Genomic DNA, 15,617 nt, shown 5'->3' on the forward strand with positions numbered 1-15,617 from the left:
TTTGTGCACAGACCCAAGTTTTCGGTAACAGAAGCCACCAGCACTTACAGTTTCCCAGCCATTTCTAGATTACTGAAATCATTCTGCCTAGACCTTGATCTCTCTTTTTTTTCCATGAAATCAGCTTTGCAACCTTTCCAATCGCTCTGTATTAAAAACGAAACAAAACAAAAATAAAACAGGCCTGAAAAAAATAGCTGAACAGATAAAATTACTGAGTCCTGAATCAAGTGAAATACATCTGTAAGCACTGCAATGCTCTGCTGGGGTATTTCAGCCTTCACTTTAACCAGCCTGGTGACTGTTATCTGGAAAGAAATGTGAAATTAAATCCTCTCTGAAACAAAGAAGTTGTGTTTACCAGGCACATTTTACCAGCCTCCGCAGATACTTCTAAAATACTCAGTCATTAATAATTGAGAATTTACTTGGCTAAAGCCTACATTCAAGAATGAGAGGAAAATCATCACTCTTACAAATGGCTGTGGAACAGCCTGATAAAGTGTGGAACACACCACCTAACAATTAGCACTATTCATTACCCTAAATAAGGGAGTCTTTATCACTGTAGCAACTGAGGATGTCATTGTTCTTCTTTTCAAGAAGCAGAGAGACTTCAGCAAAACCATCAGTATTTTCAAGAACTCGAGAATTCTGTGCAACAAATTTCTTAGTCTCTTATTCAAGCCTATGTTGTAGGGGCCAAACACATTCTTGTTCTTGTCTCCACAAGTACTAGCATCTACTGAAATCTGCAGGAGCTGGACTCAACCAACAGTAGATTTTCACGCTGCTGCAGAAATGGAAAAGGAGAGAGCCTGGGACATCCATAGTAGAACAATTCACTCAAACATCATCTCCTTGTACCACCTACTGCTTCTGGGGAGAATCATGGCCAGCTTCATATGAAATGGGCTATATCTGCTTTTCCACTAGAACACTGCTTACTTACACCACCGAACAACTTACCTTGGAAAGGTACGACTTCGAAGCTCCTTTATAAAGATTTGGCTTCCATTCTGTACAGGCTTGACCTCTGTACTCTGCCCAGTATCGTGTTTATGCCAGTTTCTTTTCTTTTTCACTGAAAAAGAGTGATTTGGACAGTACCAAATGCTAAGTAGAAGAAAATGAGGACATTTGAAGGAATGACACATCACAGCATTTCTTAGGAGAGCAGAAAAGAGGGAGTCCCTACTATGGTGCAGTGCCAACTTTAATACCACTCTCAATTCCCCATTAAACAGCTATACTGTAGCCTGAAGATCCATTACATACTGAACAGTGCTCGTTCTGTAACATAAGGGCAACCAGACGGATAATTGCTGAACTGCACAGCTACCACAGGCTTCATGCAAACACAGGCTCTGGACATTTTGTACTTGTCATATACACCAAAAGCCCTTGGAAAGCCACTTTTCTGCTCTGTCACTATGTCGTTATGAATTGATTTGTTATAAATTACCTGCATCTAAAGGTCTGTCCAGCAGTGGTAGATTTGACATCAGTTTGGTTGGGCTTTGAAATATGCCCTGCACAAACAGTCACATAAAAGGGAAAAGAGAAAAAAAAGATGCAAGGGCACCACAAATGCAATTTTTAGAACTAACTTCTTCCCAGGTTTTGAAAGTCCAGGAAAGCTTGGGCTTTGAAATGAGGCCATCAGATGGAAGGCCCCTTAACTATGCTCCCAGCTGGCGACTGACAGGCAAGTATCTCACGGAAAAAGGGTCAGCTGAAATAAGCATAAATAAGCAAGTCAGATGTCTACGTAGCTCTGCCTTGCCTTTAACAGCCAGATAACACAGAGCAAGTAAAACTGGTCCAGTTTTACCTTGGTCAGCACTATCCCTCTCAGCTGTTCCTGCTACCACAGTCTGTTTGAGCAGGCTCATTTTTGTAGTAAATGGTTTTGTTTCAAACATATGTGATTTCAGGCCAGTTGGAAGAAATTTCACCTCACAATTTTCTTTTATTTTTTATCTATGTTTTATATTGCGAAACTCAACCTCTAGCCCCCAAACTGCCAAAGTAGCAACGTGTGGATGGCACTCTCTCTGTGCTTTGCACATGCACGCACACATTTCTATGTACTTTTTCATTAAGAAAGGAATCTGGAGGCCGCAGCTATAGGAGAAAAGGTCTGGAAAAAGCTAACTTTGTTTTCCTGACCACAACCCTGTGATAACTCAAGCAAAGACATCCTCTGAGGAATCCATCCCGGGTTTTGCATAGAGCATGCTGGTTTTATTAGTTCCATGCAGCTCTCCAGCCTAGCTGGATATATTCATTAAAGCTGCAAGTTCTTTATCTTAATGACTCTCAGGCTTAGTGCATTAATTCAATGCTCCTGGTAACAAAGGAAGCAAGCCCTACATGGATGCCAAACCTTCCTCCTCTTCTGTCCCTTTCCGTGTCGGCCCCCTCCCCTCACCCTGATCTATTCAACACTGAGACTCTTAGCACAAGTCCCAGTGAAACAGGTGCTGCTTGTCACATGGAAAATTAGCAGCATGTTTTTTTATTATGTCTCAGATAGCATGGAACACTGCGAAACAACAGCAGCAAATCGGCGCTGTAGAGAAATACACTGCAACTCCCCTCAGAGCACCAGGGAGCCTTTCCTCTGGTGCTGCTGGGATCCACCTCCAGCACAGCACCAGCAGCCAGCACCCAAAGCCATGGATTGCAGCGAGCCGCTGACTGGAGGCCATCCCACAGCATCAAACATCGGCGCTTGGCCCGTTTTCAGCCCTTCTCTTTACATTTCATCTGCACCACGAAGGCCTCAGTAAGGATTAAAGGCCATTAACATGTGCTACAAATACGAGCTCTGGCCTGAAAGGGCGCTTTTTTTTTTTTTTTTTTTTTTAAATGATTACAGATTTATTTTTCTGCAGAACTTTCTGATCTAAATTTGACCTTTGGAAAGCATGAACCCCTGCTCCTACAGAAAGAGCCTCTGAGGAAAGAGAGAATGCATTTCTATGGCCTCAAAATGTATAATTCCAGGCTTCAGAGGTACATTTTTTCAACCGTATTTGTGAAGAAGGGATACCTCAAAGCACCCTCATGGTTCTCTACTGACATACACGGGAGGCTTTAACTACTTGAAGACACTCCACTCACGTGCATTAACTTCACTGATTCCAAATCATGTATCCTGATTGTCACTGCTGCAAATCAGACAGCAATCGAGCCAAACATCTCAGACCGTGCTACGAAATAAGTCAAGCCTTAACAAAGCACTTATATCTTATTTAATTGATGTCAGAACCGTTTCTGTGAACACGTATAATTTTTCTCAAAGAAAAGACCCTACAGATTTCATTAAACTGAAATGGCTTAAAATGTCATATGACAGGAAGCAATTTTCTGAAATAGTAGCCACTAAGCCACATTGGCAAAGTGGAAAAATGTAAGAGGAGGAAAACGATTTTTAAATTTGACATCTGGAAAACATATATTGAGGAATGCATGTTCCAGAAATACACATATATTTTTAAATCCAGACAAGTTGCATAACAGACAATTGGTGTCTGTGTTTCCCTCTGCTAATCTTGCAGTAATTAAATCCTACCAGTGAACTACGGCTCTGGCACAACACTTATTTGTTACAAAACTGATACTGCTAGATAACTAGTTTAAGCATATATTGTAACAGCTAATAAACAAATGAAACTGATCATCCCACAGCAGTCCCAGCAGAGCCCAAGCGCTGCAGAGCAGGATGTACTGCATACAAATGCCTGCCAGAATGAATGCATTAAGTCAAGCTGTTCCTGCTGTCATGTAATTGGTCTTTCGACTTTTCTAGCCTATTGCACTCCGCAAGAGGTGGCTACAGGATAATAGGGTGTTTTTCTCAGCAGAATCCATGATTCCATTAGTTAATGGTGGAAACTGCTACGCAGCTTGAGGATCCTGTGATCTTACACCAAAACAGAAGGTGAGGCAATCAATTACTAACGCTTAAACGTTCCCGAAATCCTCACACACTGCTACTTTGATGGTTGGTCCTGTACATCATCTAACTTTCCTTAGTGTCTTTGCAGGGAGAAAACAAACTTGCATTGATGTGCCAGAGAACAGCATCACGTTCTGCACTTCTACCACACTGATAGGCTGTAACTAGCAGCAGTGTTCTACAACCACCTTCTCCATTCTGTACCGTGTGATTGAGGGTCATACTGCCAAGTCAGATTCTATCTGGAGTAAAAAGAACTAAATAGCCAAAAGCCTTCTTAGACCTTCAGAGGACTGCGGTTGGTTTAATTCTCCTCATCTTGACTGGTATATTAAACTTGTAATCTTTTTATTGGAACTGCCATTTCTTGAATTCTAAGATTATGTCTTAAAAAGGATTTATGTTTAATTCCTGATTACTGACTTTGGCTACTTCTGTCTGATTTCCCCCCCTCACACTAAAAGTAGCTGCCTCTCATTCCTAATTCAAAGCAAAATGGAAGAAAATCAAAGCACTGGACATCTCAATGCCAAAACCCTCAGAGGCTAGAAGGCCTGCCCAACAAGGCCCTCACACAGTTTGCAGCTCTACCAGTTGTACCTTTCAGTACAACCCATTCTAAAATGGCAGATGATTCCCTCTAAGATAACTTGTGGTTGTTTGACAGTTTTTCTGTGATTTTTGGTGTTTGTTTTTGTTTTGTTTGTTTTTTTTTTGCTAGGAATCTCCCAACAAAACACTACAAAGGCAGATTCATTCAATCAAAACAGACATACTGACTTTGTGAAGTCCATCATCACGACTTGCCTCCTGAGGGCTTTTAGCCCAGTTTGTGTGTGCCTTGCTTGTACCACAGTTGTAGCAAACTGTCTGGGAAATGGAGCAGCTGCAGGTTGCTCAGGTTTCCAGTTTGCAAGTGCCAAAGTGGAAAAATGATTCAACTTTTTGCCCACAAAACACTTCAGAATTTTCCTCTTTTATTTTTGGAATATTTTAAACCTGAATTTTCAAGACAGGGCAGAAAAAAACTGGTTGTTTTTGGTATTACTGAGCTTGAACAGAGCAGAAAGCAGCTTCCAGCCATCCCTTATTTCTCACTAAAAAGGAACATTACGGTTCTGTGCTCCTGGGAGATGAGCACAGCGCTCTTCCTCCGTGTGTGGCTGTAACACTGCAAAGTAGTAGGGAAACGTGCAACGCTGTTGCGTATTTACAATAAATGGCTTTCAAGTAAAGCATTTAATCTTTTACAGCAATTGATTTCTTTTTTTTCCCCCATTGTGTAATAGAAAGAATTTGTAAATTAATCTGACCAAAAGCAAACACATCCCACAGTTCTTTCCCAGACAAAACTCCCACTGAGATCAACTGTCACTTTTATTCAGGAGAACTTTTGCCTGTGAAATAACAGCCAGAATTGGCACCCTTGGTGCATCCTGCAATTTCAACTGCTGCTGAAATTGCTGCACTTTCATACCCAGGCCAAGCAGAACACATTGATTCTTACTCTTCTCATCAAAAGACAAAGAACGCCATGCAGTTTTAAAAAATCACTGTGTTAGAGCTAGCTGCCTCTGTAGGGTTTTTCTAATCCACAGCCGTAGGTGCCTCACAGTGCTCACAGATGGAACTGTTCTTTTCTTGCACAGTCTGGGACTGAACAGAACAGTGAAGTGCTCACATTAGCTCACATGCACTGCCCAAGACTCATTGGGACTGGGAACAGAACTCACATCTCCAGAATCCAATCCCGTTTCTTCCCACCAACGTCTTTTTTTACATCATGTTTTGAATTCATAATTTTTATGCCACAAACCAGTTAAATGCCTCTTTATATAACAAAAAAAACAACCAACCAACCCAACCCCCTCCTTTTCTTTAAGCATACAACGTCTAGTATCTATCTAAGCAAGTATACTTACGAGTGGACTTCCCGTGAGTTTTCTCACAATTTGGACAATGATAGATGTCAATATCTGGCGCCTCCTCTTCTTCAACACCCACGCAGCTGGAATATTTAAAGACAAATATGACATCAGCTTGAGTCCATTTCCGAGCAAGCAAGCAATTGGTAATGAAATAAACCCTCCACCCTATCAGCTGTGTGCTTCCTATGCTGACCACGCATGGCAATACCAAAGCCAAGCTCAGGTACTGCTGTGCCGGTACAGTCAGAGCAGACATTCTGCAGTCCACACTTGAGATGCAGGGCTGAAAAGTACCAATCCAAAGGGCATGTATGTACTGGGCATGTATGGACCGCTACTGGGGCACTCCTGCCAAGGTACACCCCATGCAAGGCTTCTGTAGGTTCCATCTCATTACAGTATACAAAGATAAAGAGCAGACACACAGATCACAGCCCTGCTGGCTGCGAAGAGGATAGGCAGTATCATGGCAGCTGCTGGAACACCCACTGAGATTATTTTGGATGGCACAACGTACATAAGAGTGCAGCACAGCCTATGGGCACACAATGCGGGTGCAAGCCAGTGGCAAGGCACAGCACTGGGGGAAAACAAAACTGAACTGCAAAGAAATGAAGTACCCAAGATAGATGTTGTGCAGTTAAAGCACTGAGCAGCCAGCCAAAAAATCAAATTCTGGAATGGCACTGTTCCCCAAGAGGAGGAAAAGCAAACAGGATTCTGCTCCTGCTTGTTCTGCCTGAAGCTGCTCAGACTGAAAGGCACATTTTTGTAATGTATGAAAACTCCTTCCGCTTCCTTGCAGCAAGCTTGGTGCTGTGGGATGCAGCCTTTGTGTCACAGCTCCATCAGAGTTTGGCAGGCAAGGGGACCCCTGTCCTTGCAAAAACCAGGCAGAGCACCCATGACCACAGCCACCTTCTCTGCCTCACATCCTAAATACTTTTCAGTGCTCCTCAGTCATCAAAACACGCCAATATTTCTCTTCTGCCAGGGAAAGTGTTCAAGCATGTACCATGGAAATTTCAGCTCTGTACACACGGGAGCATTCAGCCCTCCTGCACGCTGCTGGCGATGAGCACAGGAAGAGCAGAATTCATAGGCGACAGGTAACAGGTTTTGTAGGTAACAAAATACACCGTGACCCTCTGCCTTTAACAAAGGTGGGTTTGAAACCACTTTGGATTGAAGTCACACAGTGATGCACAACTGTAAAGATCGGGATTACAAGCCAGAGATCTTGCTTTTGAAAAACAGCATCTAGCAAAACCCCACCAAGCTGGAAAAAGACAAAGAGGGTGAGATATGGAAACAAATCTTTTCTGTAACCATTGTAAATATTTTGTCAAAGCAAGATTCTGCCAGAAACCTTTGCGGACATTCATCCTGTTGCAGTCACCACTGCAAGTATGGGACCCAGCCCTAACCAAACCAAAGAGCAAAGGTGGGAGCAACCAAACCTGAAGAAATTCTTGTTTCTGTGAGTGCAACCTGCAAACAGAGCAGCAGCACTGCTGGAAAACACTAACCTATTTCTGAATCACGTAAAAGCAATCACAGATTTGGCTCATGTTTTTTGTAATAAACGGTTACTTGAAAATACACAAAATCATCAGGTCTCCTTGGGCAGACAGCATGGAAAACTGAAGACTAAGTTTGCAGACAGGAAAAAATCATCACAACAACACAGCCCTTGGAGTCAAGTACATACAGGCAGTGAAATTCCAGATTAAGCACTAGGAAATTTAAACAAACCCTGGCAGATTAGAACAGGCGTAACAGAATGTGGGGGATTCCTCTACCCATAAAGCTGCATCAGCTGCTTATGTCACTGGATTCAGCTTGTCAAGCTTAGTAAAGGTATGGATTAGGCTTTGTACAAGGGCTTGAAAAGTCTATATTTAGCTTAAACTAAGCAGATGAGACCCTCGGGCACTGCATGGATCACTACAAAGGAGGTATGAAAAGCTCTGCAATGGGCAAAGGCTCCAGTGTGGTGGGAGCTATTGTTCTGAGAGCAAGTACAAATATTTAGCTAGAACAAAATGAAAGAGTAAAAATAACTGTCCTCAGACTCGAGTGGTCCTCTAAAGATGCAGTCAACTTTTCCAGCTACAACACAGCTTTTGAACGTTTGGCCATTTACAGCTGCTCACAGCCAGAAACTGCTAACTTTACTGAACCTGAAGCTCAAGCGCAAACATCCCAAGCAATCCAGGCTATCGAAATGCCTCATCTGATCTCTAAGTATGAACCAATTTCTTGTCTCAAAGAATAGTGCTTGCCTTGCCAGTTGCTTCCACCGGCAGAACTGCCATGTGAATATAGGCACAAAAATAGAATTCCCATAGTTAAAGACAGTCCCTAAAGAACACTCCTGTTTTGCTGGAGACTTTGCTGGGCTGCTGTCAGTTCCACAGCAGTGACCTGTCCTCAAGCTTGAGAGCACGTTTGCACCTTGAAGGTGAAGCATGAGGAGCATGCCACCCTCAGGCAGAAGCCAGCAGGGTCCTGGAGAAGTGTCCTCTGAAACTCACGTGTGCATTTGTTCCTCAAGAGGACCAGTGGAAAATATAATAAAATCAAAACATTTCTGAAGGTGAAGAAAGCCATTTCATGAACCTCAGCAGAATGGCACTGTCCATTCCCTCAAGCCCTGCCTCCTCCCACAAACTTTAGCACAAAAGGTGCATTGTATTTTACAACTATTTTTTCGTGAGAATGCTCCACTTCGGTCCCTCCAATTTCTTTTTTTTTCTCTCCCCAGTTCTATTTGCCTGAGAGAAATACAAACATAAAAAAAGGCTGGAGTCAAACATTTGACCCCCTACAGTGATCAAACGGGCTTGGAGTCAGACAATGCAGGATCCCACGCAGCGTGCTGGGGAGCAGCCTCCAGCAACAGCCCCTGCTGCACTGATTCGCAAATTAATCTGTCAATACAAACCCTGGATGCTCTGCCATCAGCGGCAAGGAACTGGAAAAGCTCTCAATAGCATTTCTGTGCAGTTATTCAGATCTGCCAATGAGGTAAAAGTGGGCATAAGAGGTTCAGAAAGGGAAAACTGCAAATGCGGCGTTGAGGCAGAGCTCACAAAAGCACAGTCTGAGCTGGAAATAGGCGTAGGGAGCGGAGTGCTGGGACAGCATGGCGTGTGGGCATGGCTGCCATCCTGCATGCAGTCTGTGGAGCTGGAGGGGAGAAGACAGCAGCTCCTGCAATAGGAGGGCAGGAAGGGAGCAGGGAGCATGCAGCAGGAGGCAGGGCTGAGGGCCTTGGGAACGACAGCGGGAGCAGAGTTCGAGTCATTTGTATCAACAGGCCAAGAATCAGTTTCAAAAAGCCTGTAAACACCCCAAAATTGTGCTGACATCCTAGTAAGATCCCGTTCTGCTGCAAGAGCTGACAAACCATGTAGCGTTGCATTTATACAGCTCAGCATTGTGTCCAGGTCTGAGACCCTCACCTCAGGAAAGATATGGATCTTCTGGACAGAGTCCAGAGAGGGTCACGGAGATGCTCAGAGGGCTGGAGCACATCTCCTGGGAAGACAGGCTGAAGGAGCTGGGCTTGTTCAGACTGGAGAAGAGAAGGCAGCCTTCCAATACTTAAAGAGAGATTACAAACAGGAGGGAAATCAACTTTCCAGATGGGTAGATAGTGATAGGACAAGGGGAAATGGCTTTAAATTGAAGGAGAGGAGATTTAGATTGGAGGTCAGGTTGAAGTTATTCACAGAGAGGGTGGTGATGTGCTGAACAGACAGCCCAGACAGCTGTGGGTGCCCTGTCCCTGGAGGCTCAAGGCCAGGTTGGATGTAGCCCTGGGCAGCCTCATCTGGTACTTGGCTGGCACCTCTATCCATGGAAGGGTTGGAACCTGATCTTTAAGGCCTCTTCCAACCCAAGCCATTCTGTGATCCTCTCTCCAGTGAAGCATTTTACAGACCTTCCTGACAACTCGCAGAGTGAGCGCTATCTCTTGCCACCATACCGCAATGTGGAAGCTTTGCCAAAACAAACACATTCTTCTTGGGGAAAGCATCAGGTTCCCGAAACATATTTGAAGGAGAAAACTTCTAATTGGTGAAGGTTAATGAAGGAAAACCTTTCCCAGATGTCCTGCAGAGTCTCATTACCCAGGACACTGGCACTAACACGCACACCCAATGAGAGGCACGATGCAGGGAGCAGCTCCCACCCACTGCTCCCCAGGCAGAGAACCTCCACTGCTCTGCTGAAGTGCAGTAAGGATGGAAGAAGAGGTTAATTATTGCGTATCCAAGAGTATCTTGTTGGGATGATATAAAGCAACTTAGTAGTTGACTTCAAAATGTTATTAAAATTATTTAATTCACGTTGAAGCAGTGTAAAATTCATTTGATAATCAGATAAAAGTGAAGCACTATTACTACAACTGCATTTTAATTTTAACAAGTAATAATGAAATGTAAAGCCTTTGATACGGTAGCCGTTTAAACCTGTATATCACATCTTACAGCAATTTAAGTGAGAAATAGCACAAACAGAAGCATTTGCAATCAGAAATTAGAAATCATATTTTTATTAGAATCTTTGCACCTTGCCACTTAAAGATAAAATTGCCTGTGCTCACCATGAAGAGGAACTCAGATTTCAGTGTTCTGACAAAGCTGGTGACTTTCTTAGTCAGGCAACAATAAAAAAAGGTGGACACACCTGAATTTTCATGGCATGAATGTCTACGATGGCCTTCGTTTCGATGGCCTCATCTTCAATGAGATGACATATAAGTAATTTTTGACCCATTTAATTAATGGATTAAAATTACTCCATTCTATGATGATCATGTAATAACCATTATCAAACAGAAGACAAGTAGAGAAAAATATCAAAAATAATCAACAAAAGGTAACTTGGTGGGAAAGAACATAAAATCTAGTGATACCTAAAGAAAACTTCTGAATACAAGCCAGCCATGCATTTACCTGTTCCCAATGAGCACCAATCATGGCACAAACTGCAAAGCAACACAAAATGAATGGCGTTTGCACAGAGGTTTCTAAGAAGTGCTGCAGGATGGCACAGCTGGGAGCTGGGGCAGCCCCTGGGTTGCAGTCAGCTGTGCTGTGCTGCAGCCATTCAGTCCCAGTCCCACTTCTTCCCCAGCCACAGCCCCAGGTGCTGGAGCAAGGAAAAGTGACCCCATCCCTACACACAGGCCCATGCAGCAGCACTGCAGATGTAACCCGTTAGCTTTCATTTCATGTCATTTATCTGCTTCTTGCTGCAGAGCAGAGTGTAAGAAACTCTGCTAGAGCATTACACGTTCTTCACAAAGCAGACCTTAAAATACATTCTCTTTATCTACAGGGGAGGCCAGCACAATCGGACCTTTTACAGATAAGGAATCTGTCACAAGCAGGACTGAGGAGATTTGATGAGGTTTTCCAGCAGGATCTGAGCACAGAACAAGTCTTCAGAGCTCACTGCTGGGTACAGCAGTGTCTGCCACATCTCCAGCCAAATGCACTGTTCCACCAAACAGAACGCTGGAGTAGGTATTTAGTTTAACTTCCATCTCCATCCTTTGCCACTTCACTAGATACACGCTGAAAACTTAAGAATGTTAACACTGGTAAAAAATGACACTTCAATCCTTATTTCACACAACCATGTATCTGCTTCTCCCTCTCTCCCAAAATCAGTCCAAACCCAAATCACTTTCACCACCTGCCACAAACCTGGAAGGGCACCACATGGATGAGTAAGTCCTTCATGCTTCAGCAGCAGTTTTCATCTAGCTACTTCATGAACACGACTCCAGACACACAGGAACATGTTGCACACCACGTGCACGCAACCTCTGAAGCACGAGGGCTCAACATGACAAAGTATAGGGCAACCTCTGCCTCATGCTTGCAGGGCAGCATAGTGCTTCCCTCTGGTACAATGCATGTGCTCTGTGTTGTGAGCACAGCCCCATGTGAGGGTACCTGGACTTCAGAACACCGGGCACTGACCCACACCTACTGCAGAAAGGCTGTGGTGCCTGACAGCCCGTTAGCAACTTTCTCTTTTGCGCTAAACAGCAAATGACCAAAGCCACCTGGAGACCTAGCAATACAGTTGTCCTCCCCCTCAGCACTTCCTTGCCTCATCTGATAAGAACAGCAGAGGGTTCCTGCACAGGGTAAGGCACAGTGATGCCTAATGAGACTGTGGGGTGATTGCCACTGCAGGCTGCTGAGAACAGCTTAAGCAAAGTCCTCTAAAGATCGGTTCGCACTAGCAGTACCTTTGGGTAGGGAGAACAAGCAAGAAACTCCCATATCCGTTCAGATTTAAGAAAGTACTATAAATACTGGAAAATGGTGCTTGATCTCATGCTCCTCCTTCTCTTCTCTCAGAAGCTGGAGCCAGTATCAATACGTGATGCAAGAAGGAACTGTGCTGATGGACCCAGATCTCAGCACACATGGCCTGAGCCTGGGGATGGGCAGCAGGGTGCTCAGGGCCAGGCACAGGCAGCCTCAGCATGTGAGGACAAAGCACCAGAGCCCAGGTGGGGCAGCTGTCACAGACCAAAAGAGGCATTCATGGCATTGTTATTGGTCATAAAAGTGGTAATTAATAATTAACCTGACCTCATCCTCAACCCTTAACAACAGGGTATCTACCGGTATAACTTCTTGACATGTAATTTAATCACGTTACACAATAATGCTCTTCTTTAACAATAAGATGCCATTTACAGGAAAGAGGACCATCCAGTTTCAGAAGCCTCCACCATCCAAACAGAAGCATAGGTACTGCAGGAAAATCAGGACTTGTCAGCAATGGAAAGAACCACACTTCACATTTTAATGGATATCTTGTGCATATATCTCATTTGATCACATGTTTATTACTCATTTTCACCTAACAAAGCAGTTTCAACTGCCCCCAAAATGAAACAGTCACTTGGTCACACAGCAGTTATCAGATGGGCCAGTGCTGTGACAGAGATTTTTTGTGTCCACATCAGAGCATCCAGAACTGCAACATATAACATCTCTAGTATCCACAATATTATATATTAAAAAAAAAAAAAAAATTAAAAAAAAAAATCAAGAAAAGGAAAAGAAACAAGCAGTTCCAAGGGGGAGCGAATCTGGTGGAACAGGCTGTTCTTTGGATTTCAGTCTCACGTTGCTCTCCTGGTGGCTGTGTTACTGGGTAAACTCCGAGCAGGGCTCTCTCATGTATGCTCTCCTCTGTCTGATAAGCAAACAGACAAGTCCTTCACTAAATAGAACGATCTGTCTCATCTAATCAGCTACTTATTTTTACAGAACATACAGGATTTTTTGAGACCTCAAGCCTGCTGTCAGATGTGGTTAAAGCTAAGCAATGGGTTGAAAAATCACTTTGGAGAACAGAAGGATACACTCATAAGTGCTACTCCACTAAAAAACCCAGACGCAAGCATTGTTAGGAGAAAAACAACGTGTGCTGGCTTAGGCACAACTGCAAGCATCCAATACAAGGGTCTTGTTGAATAAGGCCTAACTGAGAGGTGATCCTGCCTCCACCGTGCAGCCAGAGCCCTAAATTGGGAGGAAGTTGGGGATTCACTCCGGGGCACACCTGGAGCCACCAGCAGGCTGTCCTGCGCAGCAGGACCTACAGACGGCAGCACTGAAGTAGCAGGGTGCTGCTGTACAACACAGCAATATATGTTCTACTTGTTGTTGTGACTCTCTTTAATCCCAAGTAAATTGCATAACTTCTTTGACTCAGTTTCTCCACTTATAAAACAGTGTTATTAATAAATGCCTGATAACCTCAAAGGCTAGTACAGTATAATTAACAAACGTGCTCAGTGCTTTGAAGATGGGAATCTCTGTGCAAGCGCTTGGATGTGCGACCCACACACAGATCTTTTGCAGGGCCATAAGGCCCCCCCTCAGCCTGCTCTACTTTGGGCTGAACAAACCCAGGGACCTCAGCCACTCCTCGTACACCTTGTCCTACAGACCCTTCACTGTCTTCGTAGTCCTCCTTTGGATGCTCCCTAATAGTTTTATGCCCTTCTTTTGTTGTGGAATTACCCTTTACCAGTTTTCACAGATCCACATATTTTCAAACTACTTTGTTAAGCTGACGCTTTCCTTTGGGTTTCCACAGGTCTGCACCCATGGGTGGCTGCTGCCAAGACTCACAGGGACTGGACAGGGTGTGTGTTTTGCTTGGCAATGAAACCAATTTTTCAAAGCAAACATAGAATGTAGGTGAAGAAGGAAGAACCAACCTCCTTTGGCTTATAAAAATCTCCAAGACAGTTCCACAAAATTTTGTAATGTTCAAACTGAAAGAGCTTAGGGGGAAAAAAAAAACAAACACAAAAACAGATAAGATTTGGACACTGGAACAGGCTGCCCAAGGAAATGCTGGAGTCACTGCCCCAGAGGTGCTCGAGAAGAGCACAGATGTGGTACTTAGGGACATGGCTCAGTGGGCAATGTTGATGGCAGGTGGATGGGTGGACAAGATGATCTTAGAGGTCTTTTCCAATATCAATGATTCTATGATTCTATGGTGAGGGCACAACAATCAGAAGGGACAGGCTTTTTTTCTCATAGAGTCTAAAGGAGTGCAAACTATGGATGAGCAACATTCAGCTGGGCCTTAGAGAGGAAATAATCCACACAAATACTGCCATTAGGTTACAAACAAGCGCATGCAGCATGCACTGGGAATACTGTTCTAACACAGTACCTGTGTTCTAATCACTCCAACAATATCCAAGCTTCTGAGTAGCTGCTATACCCATCACAGCCACAAAATCATTTGACTACTTGGGAACATGGCATTAAGAAAAGCCAACAGCAAATGCTATAAGAGGTTTTATTCCAGCAAAGAGGCACAACAAATCTGCGTTGCCATGAAGCACATGGACCATGAAAGTGTGCCATGCTGCATTCCCCTGGCCAGGAGGGCTGGGGCACAGGCATTGGCTGGGAAAGGTATCTGGGTCAGTCTGGCCTTCCCTCAGAGTGCTGTTGAGAAAAAGGGTATGAACTGAAGTCAAGAGGGACCCCATGTAATGCTCTCCTTTCTTGTGAAACGTGGTTCTCCACTGCTTTGAAAGCAGTTGTACAATCCCTCCAAGCATGGAAAGAGGGGAGAATGCTATCATAGGGACACGGCAGTGAGATACCTCCATTTGCACTTTGTTATTTGGACGCTGTTTTGGGAGGAGGGGTGTTGCCTGCTCCTTACAAAGCTTGCAGTTGTATTGAAAATAAGTTGCTTGTTCTAAAGTAGGCGCCTTTAAGTTTTAGAAAGAGGAACAGACTACATCTGCTCCTTACGATTCAGTAATGGAAACAGAATTGAACTACACTGAGAAGCTGCTCTCACTGCTTCTCCCCTGTACCTCAGCCAGTTGTACAAGTTTTGCTGTCTTGGATAAACTTTGCTCTTTGGTTGACTGACCACATTTTGCAATTCTATTTTCAAACTTGTTTGCAGTTGTGGTATGCAGCAGGGAATTAGCTCTTTGGCAGAAAGCATGGATTACTTGACCTCTACAAAACTTTGTAAAAACGAGTGAAATCAGGACCTCCCTGAAAAACAAATGTTACAGCCAACTAAGCCAGCTGCAGAGCATGTTTTTAATTGCAAGTGGCTGAGGGACTTCATGGACTTAGTGGCTATTGCAGGTGCTCTCTTAGATAAGTGAGAAATCTGCCCTATTT

At 43.9% G+C, this 15,617-nt stretch overlaps 1 protein-coding gene across 2 annotated transcripts in view; it reads right to left on the reverse strand.

Moving 5' to 3' along the window:
- Window positions 1-15,617, reverse strand: part of PHF2 (PHD finger protein 2) — an 81,665-nt gene that overhangs the window by 31,987 nt on the left and 34,061 nt on the right. For both annotated transcript variants that reach the window (XM_052679111.1, XM_052679110.1), the window contains exons 3-4: window positions 5,890-5,975; window positions 970-1,084 (exon numbers count right to left, since the gene is read on the reverse strand). In XM_052679111.1, the coding sequence (XP_052535071.1) occupies window positions 970-1,084; window positions 5,890-5,975 (201 nt within the window). The remainder of the gene's footprint in view (window positions 1-969; window positions 1,085-5,889; window positions 5,976-15,617) is intronic.

The sequence above is a fragment of the Tympanuchus pallidicinctus genome, unplaced genomic scaffold, assembly GCF_026119805.1.
Source record: "Tympanuchus pallidicinctus isolate F22 unplaced genomic scaffold, pur_lepc_1.0 scaffold17, whole genome shotgun sequence".
Taxonomy (NCBI): domain Eukaryota; kingdom Metazoa; phylum Chordata; class Aves; order Galliformes; family Phasianidae; genus Tympanuchus; species Tympanuchus pallidicinctus.